Here is a 22,235-nt window from a genome sequence, read left to right on the forward strand (position 1 = left end):
TCTCTGCTTGGCAGGGAGCCTGCTTCCCTTCCTCTCTCTGCCTGCCTCTCTGCCTACTGTGATCTCTGTCTGTCAAATGAATAAATAAAATCTTAAAAAAAAAAATAAAAATAAAAATAAATTGTGTGACACAGTGAGAGTAAAATACTTTGCACAGTCCCTGGTATACAGCAGGTATTTAATAAATTTGTCTTTACCTGCTCTGTCCTCTCAGCTAATTATGAAGAAATGTTCTCCAACACCCAATGTATAAAACGAGGACCAGTCCCTGTATTTATTTTGTTTAATAGCTGAGCATAAGTTGAATTTTTGGCCACCAGCAAACCTCTATCTTTAATGAACTGTTTTTGAAACCAGAATGACTACAGACCCTCCCCTGTCATGTCCTGCACTGACCAGGTTTGCCATTGTATTAAGGCAAGAGCACACAATCCTTATGATTTCTTTCCTACATGAATCTAACGGTTTGTCAGGCGCAAAGAGATCTCTGCCGAAACCGGAGCTCCCTTGGAGAAGTGTATGTTGGGGTAATGGGTCATAGAAGTGGGATGGGTGCTCTTCCCAGGAACTCTACTTTTTATTGGACTTAATGACTTTGAAGCCACAAAAAAAATGCAACACTTGTTCCGGGCACATGAAAATACACGAACCCCACCCACTGAGGCATTTCCAGTAAATTACTCTGTTTTACTTCCTGAATGAATCACCCCCTGTCATAGAATTTTTTTCACTAGACAGTGTAAGACTTCTAGCTAAAGAAGTATGCAATCCATTTTTTTTTTCAGAAAACAGAATTTAAGGAATCAAGGAAAATCCCAGAAACGAAAGAAAAGCAAAGCAACCAGATTCTTCCCGACTCGGTAGTGCCATCTGCTGGTGAAGAGGGGAACTGCATTCCGGCCCCGCGCTCACCCTCTTCTCCTTGGCGGTGATAATCGCGTCTTTATTCTCCTCCGAAACCAGGACGCAGGTGCTGTAGGAGGACTGGAGCATGTTGATCACCAAAGAATTGGATAACACGTCCAATTTCTTCACCTCATCCCCGGTCACATTCACGCTTCCCGCAATTCCATACCTAAGAAGAGGAAAGCCTGAATTAAATCACTAAAGGAATCCAAACTCCAGCAGCGAAGCCCAGAAGCCATTGTATCCCAGCTTTTCCCCTCATGGCTGCGGAGTCTCCAAATTATACAGACCAAGTGTAACATGACTCACAGCGGGGATTCTCAACTTTGCTTCCTTTACACCTCGGGGATATATGGTCCTATCCGCTCATTTTTTAAAAAACCCTACCCAGAACTCATTCTTAATAAAATACAAACCAGCATTCGGCAGTGGGAGGAGAAGGGAAAGGGCTAGTTCATAAACTCAGACACATTGCTGTCATTACTGACTCCAACAAATAAAGGCTCATGGCTTTCCAGCCCGGAAATTTCAAGTATCTGTTGATTACCCCAAATAGTGGACCGGTGAGTCGAATGACAAATAGCCCCGTGACAGCTCTGTGTTCCTTAAGAAGGAAAGTCGGGGACACGATTAACTAGTTTAATTTTGTTCTTCATTGCCATTTCAAGCAATGTAAGAAAAATTCTATCTAGCTTTTTATTTTAGAATATCCATATGCAAGGTCTCCCAGTTCCCACCCTCATGGACAGGATTCTTCTAAAATACCAACCAGATAACTCTGGTCTCACCCTGAGTTCCCAGGTTCCCCACGGTGGACTTGAGGTCCCACCAAGGAAGCCCTGTCCCATTCACCTCATTCAGCCAGTCTCGCCTCCAGAATCCACCAGACACACACTTGCCTTACAGGTACCCCTGAGTTTGCCCTCCTACCCCCACACTCTTCCACACTCATCCCTCTAAAAGTGGAATGGCTATTAGCCTGCTCAAGCCTTTTTCATCTCAACAGTGCAAAAGTCCTGTGGCCACCAGCACCCAGCAAACTGTTCCTCTCCTTTTCACCTTCACTCATGGTGTTTCTCCACAGGAATGCTCTCTGCCAACCATCAGCTTCTCACTAGTCTCCATCCTGATCCCTTCTGGAAGCTTCCTTGGTCCCCCTACATCCCTATCATCTCTCCCTCCCACAGCAGTTCATGACCTATTCATGCAAAAACCTTTCCTACTGGACTGTCTGTTTACTGAATGCTAGACTGCTGGCCTACTGTACTGGTTTCCATAGTGCTCAAGGACATAGTAGATGCTCAATACACATTCAATGAATTATGAAGAAGGCATGGCAGGAAAGTAACTTCCCTACTTCTCCTTTATTTAATGCCATTTATTTGTTGAAGGAACCTCAAGTGGTTCTAACAGGTAGCCAGGGTTGAGAACCACTGATCTACCCTCAGCAGGAGACAACTCATTTCCCACCCTCCTTGACTGACAGCCTTCCTCCAGATGCCATCTACCCTTAACCACCAACAACGCCCCTCCTTCCAGAAAGAATAAAAGCTCATTCATACTGAGATCTAATTGTCTGACAACTGCTCCAAGTTAGGTCACAGATGCAAGAGAGCTTTATAACCCACGGGACAATATCTTTTACCATTTTAACTAATATTAAAACTTTACTGACAATTTTTGGGGCACCTGGGTGGCTCAGTTGGTAAGCATCTGCCTTTGGCTCAGGTCATGATCCCAGGGTCCTGGATTCGAGCCCCACATTGGGCTCTTTGCTCAACGGGAAGCCTGCTTCTCCCTCTCCCACTCCCCCTGCTTGTGTTCTCTCTCTCACTGCGTCTTTCTCTGTCAAATAAACAAATAAAATCTTTAAGAAAAACGTTACTGACAATTTTTAAATGGGATATTCCACCACTGACAGTAGAAAACCATGAAGATGTTTCCAGAAGAAGCATTCTAGCATTCCCTTCTTCTTACACCCATGAGAGGACCAAAAAAGAAGAAAAAAACCATGAAAATTTCTGATCCCTTTGGCATTCATTAAGTTTGTGCCTAAAAATGTCTTCCCAGAAAAAGGAAGCAAAAGAATGAGGGGCTTGAGGTCCCCTAAGTGGGAAGGGACGGAAATATATGGAAGTCCCATTTTCATGAGCAGAATTGCTCCAGGACAGAGAGCAACCCTCTAGCAATATGAGAAGCAATTCCCTTGCTGTTCCATTGTCCTGTTAATTAATCTCAGCAGTTCGTTAGAAAGAAGGAATTTCCAGACAATGGGCTTCTCACACTGCCACTTTGGTGTTTCTTACTGAGGGGCTAGGGAAGGATGTCGTCTGAATTAGCAGGATGTGGGGCTCCTGCCAGCCTGAGGACCCCTGTCTCACCGCCTCTGAGAAAAAGGTGGAGCCTGACATCTTGATTCGGTGGTCTGCACCTGCCACCTAGTGGACAGTCAGCAGCATGGCCCAGCCAGCCGCAAATTTCCTCAGATCTGCACTTGGAACCACTGTAATCCTGAGAATTTACTGAGCATTTATTATGGATCTGGCCTTTTTGAAATCTTCATCCCATGGATCCACTAAGCCTTACAACAACCATGTAAGTTAGGGGCTGTTAGCATCCCCTCCAGTCTACAAATGAGAAACTGAGGTCCCAGCAAGTGTAGATAATCACATGGAAGGAAGAGTCAAGTTCAATGAACCCCCTATTCCCCAGTTCCTGAGTCTACTTCATCTGGACGCTCAACAGCCACAAAGCTAAGAGTTCTGAAGCCAATTAGTACAACCCTACCACAGCCGCCATTGCCTAGCTAAGCATCCTGCAAAGAGGAGAAGCTCATTAAGGTGGGTAGAAAATACAGAAATGTCAGCAAGCAGCGGAGATGCCCAGAAAATGGCTCTAAGCATAGCAGGGCCCATATGCAGGGACAGGTAAAGTCCCTATTTAGTGTCACTCAGCATAGCCCATCACCTCATAGGAGCAGGACAGAGGCAAATGTCTTCACCTCGCATTCAAGAAAGTTCTTAATTGTAGAGCCTGGCCATTATTGCTGGATGACACAATAATACAGTTATAACAATACACAGAGAGTGGGGAAGGCGATCATAATACATCTTTATTATTATTATTATTATTATTATTATTATTTAAGCAGGCTCCACTCCCAGTGTGGAGGCCGATGCGGGGTTTGAACTCATGATCCTGAGATCAAGACCTGAACTGAGATCAAGAGTCAGATGCTTAACTGAACGAGACACTCAGGTGCCCCATAACGCTATCAATTTTTTTTTCTGTATTATAAGTACTAAATTGTTAAGAATTAATATTTTAAATTATTAGATTTTGTTATTTCTTTCTGTTATTTCATTTTTGGAATAATAATAATGGGTCCTTTCAACTTTTGAGAAGACCTCCACTGGACTTGCTACAAAGAAGATGGAACCCCAGAAAAAGTCAGTTTCTTTTTACCACAGACTTAAACTGGACCCTTGGCTGTGTGGAATTTTATTAAATGAAGGGAAACCTGGGTGCCTGGGTGGCTCAGTGGGTTAAAGCCTCTGCCTTCAGCTCAGGTCATGATCCCAGGGTCCTGGAATCGAGTCCCACATCGGGCTCTCTGCTCAGCAGGGAGCCTGCTTACCCCTCCCCTCTCTTTCTGCCTGCCTCTCTGCCTACTTGTGATATCTGTCTGTCAAATTAATAAATAAAATCGTTAAAAAAAAAATAAAATAAAGGGAAACCTCACTAAAATTGAGTCAGGAGGCCAGAAGGGGGAGCCCTCACACCGGACCACTGGAGGTCATTGCTGGAAGTGTCAATTCCAAACCCCAACAGAAGAATCCTCCAGGAAATCATCAATTAATTACAGACTCCTACAAGAAAAGATGTAGGTGGTATCTCCTCCAAGAAATTGACTAGCCCAGCAACTCAGCCAGTAAAAAACCACGTTGGCCCTGAACTCTTGTTTTTCACCAATGGGCTTTCGTTCAAAACAACCCCTGCCAATTTCCTCCTCCATAAAATAACCTTATTCTCCTTTGTTAGACCAGCCTATGGTTTTTGGCAGAGCTTACTTGTCCCAGATTGCAATTCTCTACTATTCCCTAATAAACTCATTTTTGCTGGCAAAATAAGCAACTTATTTTTAAGGTCAGCAGCTATGACAGTCAGCAGCTGTAGCATGAACTTGGCCTCATTCTGTGCTTGGAAGGAGTACAGAAGAGAATAAAGTGGAAGAGCGCTCTGCATTCCCTCCTCCTCGACCCAGAACATCCCAGCTTCCTGCACACCAAGCAGAGAAGATAAAGAGTCCCAGAGAAGAAACAAAAAATTGTCTTAAAAGCAAAAAAGACTCCTTGCCAAAATAAGACTGAAGCTTCAGGGCAGGGAGTTATTTTGTAAATGATTCTTAGCTCCTAGCACGTTGGCAAAGTTCATGGCAATAAAATACTCTTATCTGCTAAGAGCTAAAGCGAAATCTCAAGTCTTTCTCACTGTTTCTTTGCGCAGCAAGAAACAAATCATGATAATTCAACCTATATTAAATGCAACAAGCCCCTGAGCTGGTCATGGCAGCTCATGGTCATGGTCAAGGCTGGTCATGTATTATAATACATGGCAACTGGAAAAATTATACATTTTTTTTAAAAAGAAAAATTCTTTTTTTTTTCCCTCCATACCATCTCTCCCATTATTTTGTTCCTTTCTTGAAACAAGTCAAGAGCCCTTCATCAGAGACAGAAACTTTAAAAGCACCTTCCCTCCAGACACAGAGGTAGCTTCCCCGAGCACCTGCAGGTTTGCGCATGCCCCACCCGTGCCTGAATCCCTGCGTGTCAAAGGCCGGTCTGAGCACCCGCACCTGCTCCCCCCGGACTCACAGGTGGGCCAGGCCGGCCTTGCGCACAGCCGAGGATATGGCTTTGATGGCCGTCAGCATGGAGTTCAGCAGTTGTGTGAGCTCCCCAGTCCCTTTGGCCTGACGCCCCTTTTCCATAACGTAGCGGGTCAGGGTGAGCATGTCCGTTTCAAAGGGGCTTCTGTCCGACATCGTGGCGGGGAACTTTGCGAATCCTTCTTTTCTCCCAGGAAGCCCTGTTTATCTCGAAAGGCTGTAGCTCAGTCGGTATCAGAGCTGGTTCCTGCGAGCCCTGCCAGGACCTTTAAGGAAAAAGTGCCCCGACCCACGTGGTTAAGACAACTGGGCAAGCCCTCAAGGAAATCTCTCTGGCAGGCTGATTTGGAAGGCTGCCAAAGCACCATAAGCGGCTGCAAATAGAATCAGGCAGCCCAGAAACACACACCTCATTTTTCTTGATGATCCCAGGAAGCAACGCTTCAGTAACTGGTGGGAGAAGAGAAATCCAGCCACTTTAAAAAAAAAAAAAATCCATAAAACCCTCTCCTTCCAGGACTCAGGATGCTTTGCATACATCTACTGCAGAACCCAATTCCCCTGTGCCTATGGGAGGCACACTGGCAGGTAACTTATCTGGGGTATAGGTCAGATGACGAAATAATCCTGGTTCCACTTAGCCAGAGGTCTTTCATAAACGTTTGCAAAGGGAGCTTCTTATTTCCAAAAGCACGTGTGACCGAAGGGGTATCCATGATAGATAACCAAACCTAGAAGAAGAAAATTACCCTCCTAGCGCAGTGTCTCACATCAGGGTTGTTTTATCAATTCCTCTAGATTTGCAGTTTCAATTCAAAAATGCTACTTGCTTACTGAAAGGAAACATTACGGAAATATATAAAGAAAAGTGAGGGGCACCTGGGTGGCTCAGTCAGTTAAGCGTCTGCCTTCGACTTGGGTCATGATCATAGGGTCCCTGAGATCGAGCCCTGGGATCAAGTCCCCCATGGGGCTCCCTGCTCCGAGGAGGGTCTTCTGCTCCTCCCCCTGCTCGTGCTCTCTCTCAAATAAATAAAATCTTGAAAGAATGAATAAAGAAAAGAAAGAAAGAAAGAGAAACCTCACCACCAGCCCAGCCCCCAACCCACTCTGTAGGACTAACTGGGTTGGTGGGGGGTCTATATGGGTCATAGGCACTGGTGGAGGCCTGCCTAGAGTGGACCAAGAAGGTTCTCTAGGGGCACACACACCTGGCACTGAGTCCCAAGCTAGTTAGTTACCTGCTAGATGTCCCCGGGAAGTTTCCTGAATCCTGTTTTCTCTCTTATAAGTGGGAATAGCAGTAAAACATCTACCTTATAGAGTCATTGTCAGGGTTAAAAACAGAAAGATGAGCCTGGCACATAGTAGATACTTAGTACCTCTGAGCTATTATAGATATATATAACTATTTTAGATGTATATTTTTTAGATGTGTATTTAATAATTACGTGTACCTATGGTTTAGATGTATATACGACTATTGTTAAAGTTTTTATTTTTGTTGTTGTTAGAGTTTTTAGATGTATATTAACTATTATGTATATATAACTATTTTAGATGTATATGTAACTATTATGTGTACATATATAACTCCATTTTGCAAAATAGAATATGCACATTGCTCTGTCAAATATACATGAAGACGCTGCAATGGGATTTTTTTCTGACAATTAATTCAGTCAGAATGTGTTTAGCAGCAAGCAAGAGAAAACTCAGACGACTTGGATATGCGGGAGTTTATTTTTCTCATGTTTTCTCATGAGTTCACTAGGAGATATATAAAGCCACCTTCACTAGGAGGTGGCTGCTGGCATTTATTTAGCTACTCAGAGTTTCCATGAGGAGCCCCTCTGTCTCTTCTGTTGTCCTTGGTCAGCTGGCTTCTGCCACCAAGCTAAGACACCTCAAGAGCACAAAATGGCAGCCACCGTTCTGAACATCTAGCCCACACTGAAGACCCAAAGAGGGGAGAAGGGCGCTCCCAACACATCGGTTGCCTTTTATTAGAAAAGAAGTATTTCCCCAGAACACTCTCCCCCGCCCTCTCCCTACACACACGCCAGTGGACTTCTGCCTACATAGCTTTGACCAGATTTGTGTCATATGGGGACCCCTTGCTATGGGGGTTGAGCACTGGTATTCCATGGACCAGCCAATCTCAAGTGGCTGCCATAGCAAAACATCTCAGAAATACACATCCATGTTGGTACACAGAGATATACTGCAATCCAATGTGTGGACTGTTTGATGATTCTGGAAATGTTCACTCTCGAAACAATGTTCCAACGAGCTTCCATATCTTTGTGCACCTGCTTGTGTGAGCCTTTAGTAAGATACAACTGTGGATACCTGCTCTGTCAGAACACTTTAATTTTGACAGCACCAGCATCTAAACCAGAAAGCTCTTTTTTTCTGCGAGCTTCGGGAAATGGTGAGAACTATGGAGGGAAACTTCTTTACTTGCCGTGTCATGTTGCCATTAACGAATAACAAGTTTTGTCTGATCAACAATGATTCTTCTGACATGTCTGTAGGAGGAGATGTAGCCGGGTGTTAGGAGTCCTGGGCCAGTAAGTGAGTACAAGAGAAAAGAGTAACCTGGTTATTGGTTTCCAGATCTCCTTTGAAGTACAACATTGTCATCAGAGGATTTCCCACGTGACGGTGCGAAAGGATGCCAAGTCAGCGGGCCTTCACATCTTCCCTGGAGAAAGGATTATGTCTATGCACACTAACACCGCTTCATGAATATTTATAGCAGCTCTATTTATAATGGCAGAGACTGCAAACCCAAGTGCCCCTCAGTGAATGGATAAACAAACTGGGGTAGAGCCGTAAAATAGACTAGAGTTCAGCAATAAAAAGGAACAAACCTGTTGCATGCAGCCCCGGGACGAATCTCAAAGACACTGCACTAAGTGAAGGAAACCAGTCTCAAAGATTACATGTGGTATGATTCCACTTATATTTTTAGAAAACAAAATTAAGTATAAAGAGAACAATTCCATAGTTGCCAGGGCCTACAGGTGTGGGGAGGGTCAAGACAAGGACTGTTGCCTGATGGGACTGTTCCTATCCAAATTATGGTGATGGCAATTTGGTTTTTTTGTTTTGTTTCGTTTTGTTTTTTAAGATTTTATTTATTTATTTGACAGACAAGTAGGCAGAGAGGCAGGCAGAGAGAGAGCCAGGGAAACAGGCTCCCTGCTGAGCAGACAGCCTGATGTAGGGCTCAGTCCCAGGACCCTGGGATCATGACCTGAGCCGAAGGCAGATGCTTCAACCCACTGAGCCACCCAGGTGCCCCAGTGACGGCAATTTGAATCTATACGTGTGTTAATCTCAAATAGCTGTACACTTTTTAAAAAATTCATATTACTATAGAACAAAATACAAAATGGATCATGGACAGTCTGCAAACTTTACCAGTCCATGACAAAGTTAGTAGAAAAATTGAAAGTATTTAGAAATTTCTATAGCAATTGTCCTATGTTGTATTTGCTCTGTCTGTATTAAAATATGATTTAAATCTAGCAATAAGGGGCGCCTGGGTGACTCGGTCAGTTAATCATCTGCCTTTGGCTCAGGTCATGATCTCAGGGTCCTGGAATCGAGCCCTGCATCAGGCTCCCTGCTCAGTATGGAACCTGCTCTTCCCTCTCCCTCTGCTCCTCTCCCTTGCTCTCTCTCTCTCTGGCTCTCCATCTCTCTCTCAAAAAAATAATGAAATCTTTAAAAATAATAATAAATCTAAATAAAATGTAATTTAAATTTAAATGAAATTACAATCTAATACTAAACAATCAGGGACTGCATTTTATATGTAATTGTTTTTTATTTCATTTTTCCAGGTTTTGGGTTTTTTTTTTTTTTACCACTGTAACAATTTTTTAAGCACACTGTGCAGTGGCATCAAATACATTCACAGTCTGCTGCTGTGACCTCAGCTGAAACTCTGCTTAAAGGATAACTCTCTTCTTTGGCCTTTCCTGTAATTCTTTCTATTATGTTTTATAAAAGTATATGTTAGCAAGATTGGAAGTGAAACCAACCAACTAGTACCTCGAGGCGAACTCCCAGAGAAGCTCTGCGCCCAGGCACACGCCCATGTTAAGAATACGCAGAAGACTGGAGACCTTGGAGATGGAGGAGGGAGTGGTATTGGCTAGTGTTGTTTGTAAGCTGTCAGTGACTCATCCACAAAGTGAACAGGGGAGGGTCCGCTATTTGTGCCACCACCTGGCCCTGGCTGATAGCTGGATGCAGCGATCACACCCCTTTTGCAGCTACACTTAAATGTTACAAGTTCGAGTTACCCAGCGGTCTAAAATTGCAACTGATGACCTCTCAGCAAATGCCAGAGTTCCTTCAGGGCACACAACAGGGTGGAAACAGAGCAGCCATGGTGGAAGCTGGCAGAGAGGGAGAGCAGTACCCAGCTCTCATTTAGCTCGGTGCCACTGATCTGCCAGTGACCCCAAAGCTGCCTGGAGCCTCTCTCTGCTTGATGGCGGATGCTCACAGCCCTGAGTCTGAATGAGTAAGGACAAGCAGACCCTCCTGACAGTCGAGGCAATCTCGCTCTTGCATCAGGATCTGAAGACAAGTATCTGGAACGTGACTCTAGAGGATCAACCAAGGGACACTTCTTCGTTAGCAAAACCCTGCTAAGAAGGTTTCCATTCGTTCCCCCATGTAATCCCAACATATGGGGTTGCTTTTTAAGGTGTCAATCAGAGAAGATTTTATTACAAGAAACAGTGCCATCAGGCAAAAAAGAAGAAAAAAAAAACGCGATTGTGGCAAAATGTTTAAAAATGTGCACACATTTGCCCCTGTAGGACTGCAGTGTTTGCTGTGTGTCTGAGTGGAACACCAAGGCCATTGTAAGCTGTTCCACATGGAGAATCTGGTTGTTTAAGATTTGAATTTATTTATTTATTTGTTTGTTTGTTTGACAGAGAGAGACATAGGGAGAGAGAGGACATAAGCAGGGGGAGTGGGAGAGGGAGAAGGAGACTCCTGGCTGAGGGGGAAGCCTGATGCAGGCTCGATCCCAGGATCCCGGGATCACAACCTGAGCCAAAGGCAGAAGCCTAACGACTGAGCCACCCAGGCACCTCGGAAATCTGATTGTTTGGGGGATCACCCTATTTTTCCTCATGCACCAGTGAAATCAGCTTAAGCTTTAACTTTGCAGGATAAAAGAAAACAAAGATGGGAAATCAAGAATCCAATTTCTACTCTTCTATAATATACTAAGTCTATTTTTCAGTGCATAAAAACTATATGAGAAAGTGCTATATACATTCTTCAAGTGGAAAAAAACAAAGTTAAAGTGGAACGAGCCCATGTTAGAGCTATTTTTTAATTCAGTGGTAACTGCTGTGCTTTTTACTCTTATTCTCATCATGCTATGCATTTTTTAAAAAACATTTTAAGACTTGGGATGCCTGGGTGGCTCAGTCAGTTAAGCATCTGCCTTCAGTTCAGGCCATGATCCCAGAGGCCTGGGATCGAATCCGACATGGGACTCCCTGCTCAGCAGGAAGCCTGCTCGCTTCTCCCTCTGCCTGGTTCTCCCTCTGCTTGTACTCTCTCTCTCTCTCTCTGACAAATAAATAAATAAAATCTTAAAAAATTAATTTCTATGAACTATTGGGACTTCATCAAGATCGAAAGCTTTTGCACAGCAAAGGAAACAGTTAACAAAACCAAAAGACAACTGATAGAATGGGAGAAGATATCTGCAAATGACATATCAGATAAAGGGCTAGTGTCCAAAATCTATAAAGAGCTTAGCAAACTCAACACCCAAAGAACAAATAATCCAATCAAGAAATGGGCAGAAGACATGAACAGACATTTCTGCAAAGAAGACATCCAGATGGGTGCCTGGGTGGCTCAGTTGGTTAAGCATCTGACTTCAGCTCAGGTCATGATCCGGGAGTCCCGGGATCAAATCTCACATCGGGCTCCCTGCCCAGCAGGGAGTCTGCTTCTCTCGCTGACCTCTCTCCTCTCATTCTCTCTCTCGCTCTCTAATAAATAAATAAGAAAAATATTTAGAAAAAAAAAAAAGACATCCAGATGGCCAACAGACACATGAAAAAGTGCTCCACATCACTCAGCATCAGGGAAATACCAATCAAAACCACAACGAGATACCACCTCACACCAGTCAGAATGGCTAAAATGAACAAGTCAGGAAATGACAGATGCTGGCGAGGATGCGGAGAAAGGGGAACCCTCCTACACTGTTGGTGGGAATGCAGCTGGTGCAACCACTCTGGAAAACAGTATGGAGGTTCCTCAAAAAGTTGAAAATAGAGCTACCTTATGGCCCAGCAATTGCACTACTGGGTATTTACCCTAAAGATACAAACGTAGTGATCCGAAAGGGCACGTGCACCTGAATGTTTACAGCAGCAATGTCCACAATAGCCAAACTATGGAAAGAACCTAGATGGCCATCAACAGATGAATGGATAAAGAAGATGTGGTATATATCTACAATGGAATACTATGTAGCCATCAAAAGAAATGAAATGTTGCCATTTGCGGTGATGTGGATGGAACTAGAGGGTATTGTGCTTAGTGAAATAAGTCAATCGGAAAAAGACAACTATCATATGATCTCCCTGATATGAGAAAGTGGAGATGCAATGTGGGGGGTTTGGGGGGTAGGAAGGGAGGGAGACAAACCATGAGAGACTCTTAATCTCACAAAACAAACTGAGGGTTGCCAGGGGAGGGGGGTAGGGAGAGGGTGGTGGGGCTATGGACATTGGGGAGGGTACCTGTACCCCTGGGGCTAATAATACATTATATGCTTATTAAAAAATTAAAAATAAAAATAATTAACTAATTGATTGATTGATTAATTGATTTTAAGACTTTGGGGTTTTTTTTTTCTTAAAGATTTTATTTATTTATTTGACAGAGAGAGAGCACAAGTAGGCAGAGAGGCAGGCAGAGAGAGGAGAGAAAGCAGGCTCCCCGCGGAGCAGAAAGCCTGATACGGGGCTCGATCCCAGGACCCTGGGATCACGACCTGAGCCGGAGGCAGAGGCTTTAACCCACTGAGCCACCCAGGCGCCCCCAAGACTTTGGGTTTTGGGGGTTTTTTTAGAGCAGTTTAGGTTTACAATAAAGTCAAGAGGAGATGCAGAGATTTCCCTTTTCTCACTGCACCCTACACATGCACCGCCCCTGTTACCAACATCACTCACCAGAGTGATACATTTTTTTACAAAGAATGACCTTCGTTGACACATCACAATCACCCAAGGCCCGTAGTTTGCCTTAGGGTTCACTCCTGGTGTTGCATATTTTATGGGTTTAGACAAACATATAATGACATAGATCTATCATCATGATATCATACAGAGTATTCTCACTGCCCCAGAAATCCTCTTTGCTCCGCCTGTTCCTCTCTCTCCCCATCCCCCTCTCTCACCCCTCACCACCCCCCACACTGACCTCTGCCAACCACTGATCTTTTTACTACTCCCATTGTTTTGCTTTTTCCAGAATATCATATAGTTAGAATCATACGCCATGCAGCCTTTTCATTTTGGCTTCTTTCTCTTAGAAATACACATCTAATTTTCTTCCATGTCCTTTCATGGCTTGATAGTCCATTTCTTTTAAGCACCGAATAATATTCCATTTTCTGGGTGGACCACAGTGTGTTTATCCATTCACTCACTGAATGGCATCTTGGTTGCTTCCAGGTTTTGGCAATGATGAATTAAGCTGCTCTAAATGAATTTCTGCAGATTTTTGTATGATTTTTGTATGATGTATGATGATTTTGTATGATGTAAGCTCCCTTGGGTAAGTATCAGGTCCTGTGATGGCTGGGTCATACGGTGAGTGTGTTCAGTTTTTCAAGAAAACTGCCAAGCTGACTTTCAGAGTGGCTGTACCACTTGGCATTCCCACCAGCAGTTAGAGCTCCTATTTCTTCACATCCTCATCAGCATTTGGTGTTGTCAGTGTTCTGAATTTGGCCATTCTAAAAAGTATGTAGAGGTGTTCTTTAATTTGCATTTCCCTGATGACATATGACGTGGAGCATATTTTCGTATGCTTATTTGCCATCTGAGTATTTTCTTTGGTGAGGTGTTTGTTAAGGTCTTTGGCCCTTTTTTAAGCAGTCATTTCCTTATTGGGTTTTTAAGAGTTCTTTGTATGTTTTTGGGTAACAGTGCTTTATTAGATGTGTCTTTTGCAAACATTTTCTCCCAGACTGTGACCTGTCTTCTCATCCTCTTGACACTGTCTTTCACAGAGCAGTTTTTCATCTGCATGAATCCTGCCTTATCAATTACTTCTTTCATGGATCATGTCTTTGGTGTTGTATCTAAAAAGTCATTACCATACCCAAGCTCATCCAGGTTTTCTCCTATATTGTCTTCTAAGAGTTTTAGGGTTTATATTTTGGCCTACGATGCATTTTGAGTTAGTATTTGTACTGGGTATAAGATCTGTGTCTAGATTCACTTTGTGCATGTGGATGTCTGGTTGTTCTAACACCGTTTGTTCAAGAGACGATCTTGGTCAAAGATCAGTTGATGATATTTATGAGGGTCTGTTTCTGGACTCTCTATCCTGTTCCATTGATCTCTTTGTCTGGTCTTTCACCAATACCACACTGTCTTACTCTAGATTTTAAAAAATACCTTATTTACTTGTTCATTTATTAGAAAGAGAGAGCAAACAAGAGCAGGGTGAGGAGCAAAGGGAGAGGGACAAGCAGACTCCACACTGAGCATGGAGCCCAATGGGGAGCTTGATCCCACAACCCCAAGACCATGACCCGACCAGAAATCAAGTTGGCCACCCAATTGACTGAGCCACCCAGGCTCCGTTAATTTCTGTAGACTTATAGAAGTCTTGTAGTTGGGTAGCATCAGTCCTCCAACTATGTTTTTCTCCTTCAATATTGTGTTGGCTATTCTTTTGTCTGCCCGTATAAACTTTAGAACTAGTTTGTCAATATCCATAAAATAACTTTCAGAATTTTGTTTTGGTTGCATTGAATCTATAAATCAAGTTGGGAAGAACTGACATCTTGACAATGTTGAGTCTTCCTACCCATGAACATAGAGTAATTCTCCATTGATTTAATTCTTTGATTTCATGCATCAGAGTTTTGTAGATCTTGTATTTTGTTAGATTTGTATGAGTTTCATTTTGTTGGGTGCTCCCTCTGGAGCTCTGGGATGAATCGTCTAGCTTCTGGTGGCTGTTGGCATTCCTTTGTTTCTTTGGCTTGTGGACACATCAGTCTAGTCTCTGCTTCCATCTTCACACTGCATTCTCTGTGTCTCTTAGAAAATCGCATTATCATTCGATTATGGACCCACCCAGGTAATCCAGGATAATCTCACCTCAAATTCCTTAATTCAATCTGCAGAAGATCCTCTAAGTAAGGTAATGTTCATAGGCTCTAAGGATTTGGATAGGGACATGGCATTGGCAGGTTAGGGTGGAGGGAGCAGCAACAGGTTGCCACAATAATCATTCTGAAATTTTGAGAACCAATGATGCTCATCTGGAGTTTCTACCCCCTTCCTGGTCACAGGGTGTCCCATCACCCAGTGGCTTAGTATGGTGGCAAAGCCAGGCCAGCCAGGTGCTTCAAGTCAAACTGGACCTAGCTTTTGGTGACAAATGAAACAGCAAGCATGCCATTGTGTAGAAACTCCTCTGCTGATATACTTTAAAATATTTAGAATTTAGGCTGACGTCCTGGCATGATTTTAACTTGGAACCTGAGCTATGGAACCTCTAGGAACCAAAGTGAGACCTGTAGGTGGCAGCAGGGAGGCCTGGGGAAACTTTACAAACCCCGCTGATGCTGTTACTGAGGAATCTAATAGAAAATCCCGATGAGTGGTGAAAAGGGGGTGTTTTCCTTCGCAAAGAGAATACTATGTGTTTTAAGAGTAGGACTGAGCTCCCATTTTAGGGACAGCAGGACACGTGGAGCCTTAGATCCAGCAGACCTGAGTTCCCGCCACACCACCATGTAATGCTCAGTGAACACTCTCCCTTAGTCCTCATCTGTGAAGGGCATCTCAGCATTTCCAAGGTCAAATCCAGATTTGAGATTCCACAAATCATCAGAGAATTACTGTTCATGCTGCTGATTCTTTAAGTCTGTGACTATCTTCCTCAGTGTTAAAAAAGACTGGATGCATCCATCCACAGCGAACACCAACAAATACCAGTTGAAAACTCTGAAACCAATGGCCTCATCCAAAGTCACCACATAGAACATACGAATGGTACAGCAAAGTTATCTGTGATTTTGGTTTCATTGTGGCACTGAGTAAGGGAGTATCATTTCCCATCCAGCTCTCTTAACAGTAAGAAATGGCTCCCAGACCACCACATCTCCCCCACTGCTTTTAGAACCAGGAGTTACAACAAAGCTACAGGTGGTTAAAAATCCAAAGGTGCGGGCACCTGGGTGGCTCAGTGGGTTAAGCCTCTGCCTTCAGTTCAGGACATGGTGTTAAGGACCTAGGATCAAGGCCCACATTGGGCTCTCTGCTCAGCGGGGGGCCTGCTTCCCCTCCCCCCCCAACTCTGCCTGCCTCTCTCTGCCTCCTTTTGATCTGTGAAAAAAAAAAAAAAAAAAATCCTAAAAAAAAAAAAAAGATTGTAAAAGAGCTACTTTAAAAAAATCCAAAGGTCCTTTTATTTTTAATTAAATTTTATTTTTTATAAACATGTAATATATTTTTATCCCCAGGGGTACAGGTCTGTGAATCGCCAGGTTTACACACTTCACAGCACTCACCATAGCACATACCCTCCCCAATGTCCATAACCCCACCCCCCTCTCCAAACCCCGCTCCCCCCATCAACCCTCAGTTTGTTTTGTGAGATTAAGAGTCACTTATGGTTTGTCTCCCTCCCAATCCCATCTTGTTTCATTTACTCTTCTCCTACCCCCTTAACCCACCATGTTGCATCTCCTCTCCCTCATATCAGGGAGATCATATGATAGTTGTCTTTTTCCGATTGACTTATTTCGCTAAGCATGATACCCTCTAGTTCCATCCACATCGTCGCAAACGGCAAGATTTCATTTCTTTTGATGGCTGCATAGTATTCCATTGTGTATATATACCACATCTTCTTTATCCATTCGTCTGTTGATGGCCATCTAGGTTCCTTCCATAGTTTGGCTATTGTAGACATTGCTGCTATAAACATTCGGGTGCACGTGCCCCTTCGGATCACTACGTTTGTATCTTTAGGGTAAATACCCAACAGTGCAATTGCTGGGTCATAGGGTAGTTCTATTTTCAACATTTTGAGGAACCTCCATGCTGTTTTCCAGAGTGGTTGCACCAGCTTGCATTCCCACCAACAGTGTAGGAGGGTTCCCCTTTCTCCGCATCCTCGCCAGCATCTGTCATTTCCTGACTTGTTCATTTTAGCCATTCTGACTGGTGTGAGGTGGTATCTCATTGTGGTTTTGATTTGTATTTCCCTGATGCCGAGTGATGTGGAGCACTTTTTCATGTGTCTGTTGGCCATCTGGATGTCTTCTTTGCAGAAATGTCTGTTCATGTCCTCTGCCCATTTCTTGATTGGATTATTTGTTCTTTGGGTGTTGAGTTTGCTAAGTTCTTTATAGATTTTGGACACTAGCCCTTTATCTGATATGTCGTTTGCAAATATCTTCTCCCATTCTGTCAGTTGTCTTTTGGTTTTGTTAACTGTTTCCTTTGCTGTGCAAAAGCTTTTGATCTTGATGAAATCCCAATAGTTCATTTTTGCCCTTGCTTCCCTTGCCTTTGACGATGTTCCTAGGAAGATGTTGCTGCGGCTGAGGTCGAAGAGGTTGCTGCCTGTGTTCTCCTCAAGGATTTTGATGGATTCCTTTCTCACATTGAGATCCTTCATCCATTTTGAGTCTATTTTCGTGTGTGGTGTAAGGAAATGATCCAATTTCATTTTTCTGCATGTGGCTGTCCAATTTTCCCAACACCATTTATTGAAGAGGCTGTCTTTTTTCCATTGGACATTCTTTCCTGCTTTGTCGAAGATTAGTTGACCATAGAGTTGAGGGTCTATTTCTGGGCTCTCTATTCTGTTCCATTGATCTATGTGTCTGTTTTTGTGCCAGTACCATGCTGTCTTGATGATGACAGCTTTGTAATAGAGCTTGAAGTCCGGAATTGTGATGCCACCAACTTTGGCTTTCTTTTTCAATATTGCTTTGGCTATTCGAGGTCTTTTCTGGTTCCATATAAATTTTAGGATTATTTGTTCCATTTCTTTGAAAAAAATGGATGGTACTTTGATAGGAATTGCATTAAATGTGTAGATTGCTTTAGGTAGCATAGACATTTTCACAATATTTATTCTTCCAATCCAGGAGCATGGAACATTTTTCCATTTCTTTGTGTCTTCCTCAATTTCTTTCATGAGTACTTTATAGTTTTCTGTGTATAGATTCTTAGTCTCTTTGGTTAGGTTTATTCCTAGGTATCTTATAGTTTTGGGTGCAATTGTAAATGGGATGGACTCCTTAATTTCTCTTTCTTCTGTCTTGTTGTTGGTGTAGAGAAATGCAACTGATTTCTGTGCATTGATTTTATATCCTGACACTTTACTGAATTCCTGTACAAGTTCTAGCAGTTTTGGAGTGGAGTCTTTTGGGTTTTCCATATATAGTATCATATCATCTGCGAAGAGTGATAGTTTGACTTCTTCTTTGCCGATTTGGATGCCTTTAATTTCCTTTTGTTGTCTGATTGCTGAGGCTAGGACTTCTAGTACTATGTTGAATAGCAGTGGTGATAACGGACATCCCTGCCATGTTCCTGACCTTAGCGGAAAAGCTTTCAGTTTTTCTCCATTGAGAATGATATTTGCGGTGGGTTTTTCATAGATGGCTTTGATAATATTGAGGTATGTGCCCTCTATCCCTACACTTTGAAGAGTTTTGATCAGGAAGGGATGCTGTACTTTGTCAAATGCTTTTTCAGCATCTATGGAGAGTATCATATGGTTCTTGTTCTTTCTTTTATTAATGTGTTGTATCACATTGATTGGTTTGCGGATGTTGAACCAACCTTGCAACCCTGGAATAAATCCCACTTGGTCGTGGTGAATAATCCTTTTAATGTACTGTTGAATCCTATTGGCTAGTATTTTGGCGAGAATTTTTGCATCTGTGTTCATCAAGGATATTGGTCTGTAGTTCTCTTTTTTGATGGGATCCTTGTCTGGTTTTGGGATCAAGGTGATGCTGGCCTCATAAAATGAGTTTGGAAGTTTTCCTTCCATTTCTATTTTTTGGAACAGTTTCAGGAGAATAGGAATTAGTTCTTCTTTAAATGTTTCGTAGAATTCCCCCGGGAAGCCATCTGGCCCTGGGCTTTTGTTTGTTTGGAGATTTTTGATGACTGTTTCAATCTCCTTACTGGTTATGGGTCTGTTCAGGCTTTCTATTTCTTCCTGGTTCAGTTGTGGTAGTTTATATGTCTCTAGGAATGCATCCATTTCTTCCAGATTGTCAAATTTGTTGGCGTAGAGTTGCTCATAGTATGTTCTTATAATTGTCTGTATTTCTTTGGTGTTCGTTGTGATCTCTCCTCTTTCATTCATGATTTTATTTATTTGGGTCCTTTCTCTTTTCTTTTTGATAAGTCTGGCCAGGAGTTTATCGATCTTGTTAATTCTTTCAAAGAACCAGCTCCTAGTTTCGTTGATTTGTTCTATTGTTTTTTTGGTTTCTATTTCATTGATTTCTGCTCTGATCTTTATGATTTCTCTTCTCCTGCTGTGTTTAGGCTTTCTTTCTTGTTCTTTCTCCAGCTCTTTTAGGTGTAGGGTTAGGTTGTGTACCTGAGACCTTTCTTGTTTCTTGAGAAAGGCTTGTACCGCTATATATTTTCCTCTCAGGACTGCCTTTGTTGTGTCCCACAGATTCTGAACCGTTGTGTTTTCATTATCATTTGTTTCCATGAATTTTTTCAATTCTTCTTTAATTTCCTGGTTGACCCATTCATTCTTTAGAAGGATGCTGTTTAGTCTCCATGTATTTGGGTTCTTTCCAAATTTCCTCTTGTGATTGAGTTCTAGCTTCAGAGCATTGTGGTCTGAAAAGATGCAGGGAATGATTCCAATCTTTTGATAACGGTTGAGACCTGATTTAGGACCAAGAATGTGATCTATTCTGGAGAATGTTCCATGTGCACTAGAGAAGAATGTGTATTCTGTTGCTTTGGGATGAAATGTTCTGAATATATCTGTGATGTCCATCTGGTCCAGTGTGTCATTTAAGGCCTTGATTTCCTTGTTGATCTTTTGCTTGGATGATCTGTCCATTTCAGTGAGGGGAGTGTTAAAGTCCCCTACTATTATTGTATTATTGTCGATGTGTTTCTTTGATTTTGTTATTAATTGGTTTACATAGTTGGCTGCTCCCACATTAGGGGCATAGATATTTAAAATTGTTAGATCTTCTTGTTGGACAGTTCCTTTGAGTATGATATAGTGTCCTTCCTCATCTCTTATTATAGTCTTTGGCTTAAAATCTAATTGATCTGATATAAGGATTGCCACTCCTGCTTTCTTCTGATGTCCATTAGCATGATAAATTGTTTTCCACCCTCTCACTTTAAATCTGGAGGTGTCTTCAGGTTTAAGATGAGTTTCTTGTAGGCAACATATAGATGGGTTTTGTTTTTTTTATCCATTCTGATACCCTGTGTCTTTTGATTGGGGCATTTAGCCCATTAACATTCAGAGTAAGTATTGAGAGATATGAATTTAGTGCCATTGTATTGCCTGTAAGGTGACTGTTATTGTATATTGTCTCTGTTTCTTTCTGATCTACTACTTTTAGGGTCTCTCTTTGCTTAGAGGACCCTTTTCAATATTTCCTGTAGAGCTGGTTTGGTGTTTGCAAATTCTTTCAGTTTTTGTTTGTCCTGGAAGCTTTTAATCTCTCCTCCTATTTTCAATGATAGCCTAGCTGGATATAGTATTCTTGGCTGCATGTTTTTCTCGTTTAGTACTCTGAATATATCATGCCAGCTCTTTCTGGCCTGCCAGGTCTCTGTGGATAAGTCTGCTGCTAATCTATTATTTTTACCATTGTACGTTACAGACTTCTATTCCCGGGCTGCTTTCAGGATCTTCTCTTTGTCACTAAGACTGGTAAATTTTACTATTAGGTGACGGGGTGTGGACCTATTCTTATTGATTTTGAGGGGGGTTCTCTGAACCTCCTGGATTTTGATGCTTGTTCCCTTTGCCATATTGGGGAAATTCTCTCCAATAATTCTCTCCAATATACCTTCTGCTCCCGTTTCCTCTTCTTCTGGAATCCCAATTATTCTAATGTTGTTTCGTCTTATGGTGTCACTTATCTCTCGAATTCTCCCCTCGTGGTCCAGTAGCTGTTTGTCCCTCTTTTGCTCAGCTTCTTTATTCTCTGTCATTTGGTCTTCTATATCACTAATTCTTTCTTCTGCCTCATTTATCCTAGCAGTGAGAGCCTCCATTTTTGATTGCACCTCATTAATAGCTTTTTTGATTTCAACTTGGTTAGATTTTAGTTCTTTTATTTCTCCAGAAAGGGCCTTTATATCTCCCGAGAGGGTTTCTCTAATATCTTCCATGCCTTTTTCGAGCCCAGCTCGAACCTTGAGAATCGTCATTCTGAACTCTAGATCTGACATATTACCAATGTCTGTATTGATTAGGTCCCTAGCCTTTGGTACTGCCTCTTGTTCTTTTTTTTTGTGGTGAATTTTTCCGCCTTGTCATTTTGTCCAGAGAAGAGTATATGAAGGAGCAAGTAAAATACTAAAAGGGTGGCAACAACCCCAGGAAAATATGCTTTAGCCAAATCAGAAGAGATCCCAAATCGTGAGGGGGGAGAAAGGGGATAAAAAGAGGTTCAGAAAGAAAAAAAAAAAAAAGAAAGAAAAAAGAAACAATTAAAAAAAGAAAACCAATAAAGAAAAAATATAAAAAGGAAAAAAATATATATATATTAGATAAACTAGTTAAAAAACGTTAAAAAAGAAAAGGGTAAAAGTTAAAAAAAATTTAGAAGAAGAAAAAAAATTGAAAAAGAAAAAAAAATTAAAAAATAAATTAACTGCAAGGCTAAAGAATCATGGGGAGAAAGCCATGAGTTCCGTGCTTTGCTTTCTCCTCCTTTGGAATTCCGCCGCTCTCCTTGGTATTGAAACTGCACTCCTTGGTAGGTGAACTTGGTCCTGGCTGGGTTTCTTGTTGATCTTCTGGGGGAGGGGCCTGTTGTAGTGATTCTCAAGTGTCTTTGCCCCGGGTGGAGTTGCACCGCCCTTACCAGGGGCCTGGCTGAGTAATCCGCTCGGGTTTGCTTTCAGGAGCTTTTGTTCCCTGAGCGCTTTCCGTAGAGTTC

The 22,235-nt window shown here is 42.4% G+C and overlaps 1 protein-coding gene across 1 annotated transcript in view; it reads right to left on the minus strand.

The window, feature by feature from the left end:
• LOC111139098 (fructose-bisphosphatase 2) overlaps nucleotides 1-5,953 on the minus strand; it is a 32,817-nt gene extending 26,864 nt beyond the window's left edge. Inside the window, exons 1-2 of the mRNA XM_022491246.1 lie at nucleotides 5,784-5,953; nucleotides 913-1,075 (exon numbers count right to left, since the gene is read on the minus strand). Coding sequence (XP_022346954.1) covers nucleotides 913-1,075; nucleotides 5,784-5,953 — 333 coding nt within the window. The remainder of the gene's footprint in view (nucleotides 1-912; nucleotides 1,076-5,783) is intronic.
• Nucleotides 5,954-22,235: the final 16,282 nt, after the last annotated feature.

This window comes from Enhydra lutris, unplaced genomic scaffold (genome assembly GCF_002288905.1).
Source record: "Enhydra lutris kenyoni isolate GAN:26980312 unplaced genomic scaffold, ASM228890v2 scaffoldscaffold95, whole genome shotgun sequence".
Lineage (NCBI taxonomy): Eukaryota > Metazoa > Chordata > Mammalia > Carnivora > Mustelidae > Enhydra > Enhydra lutris.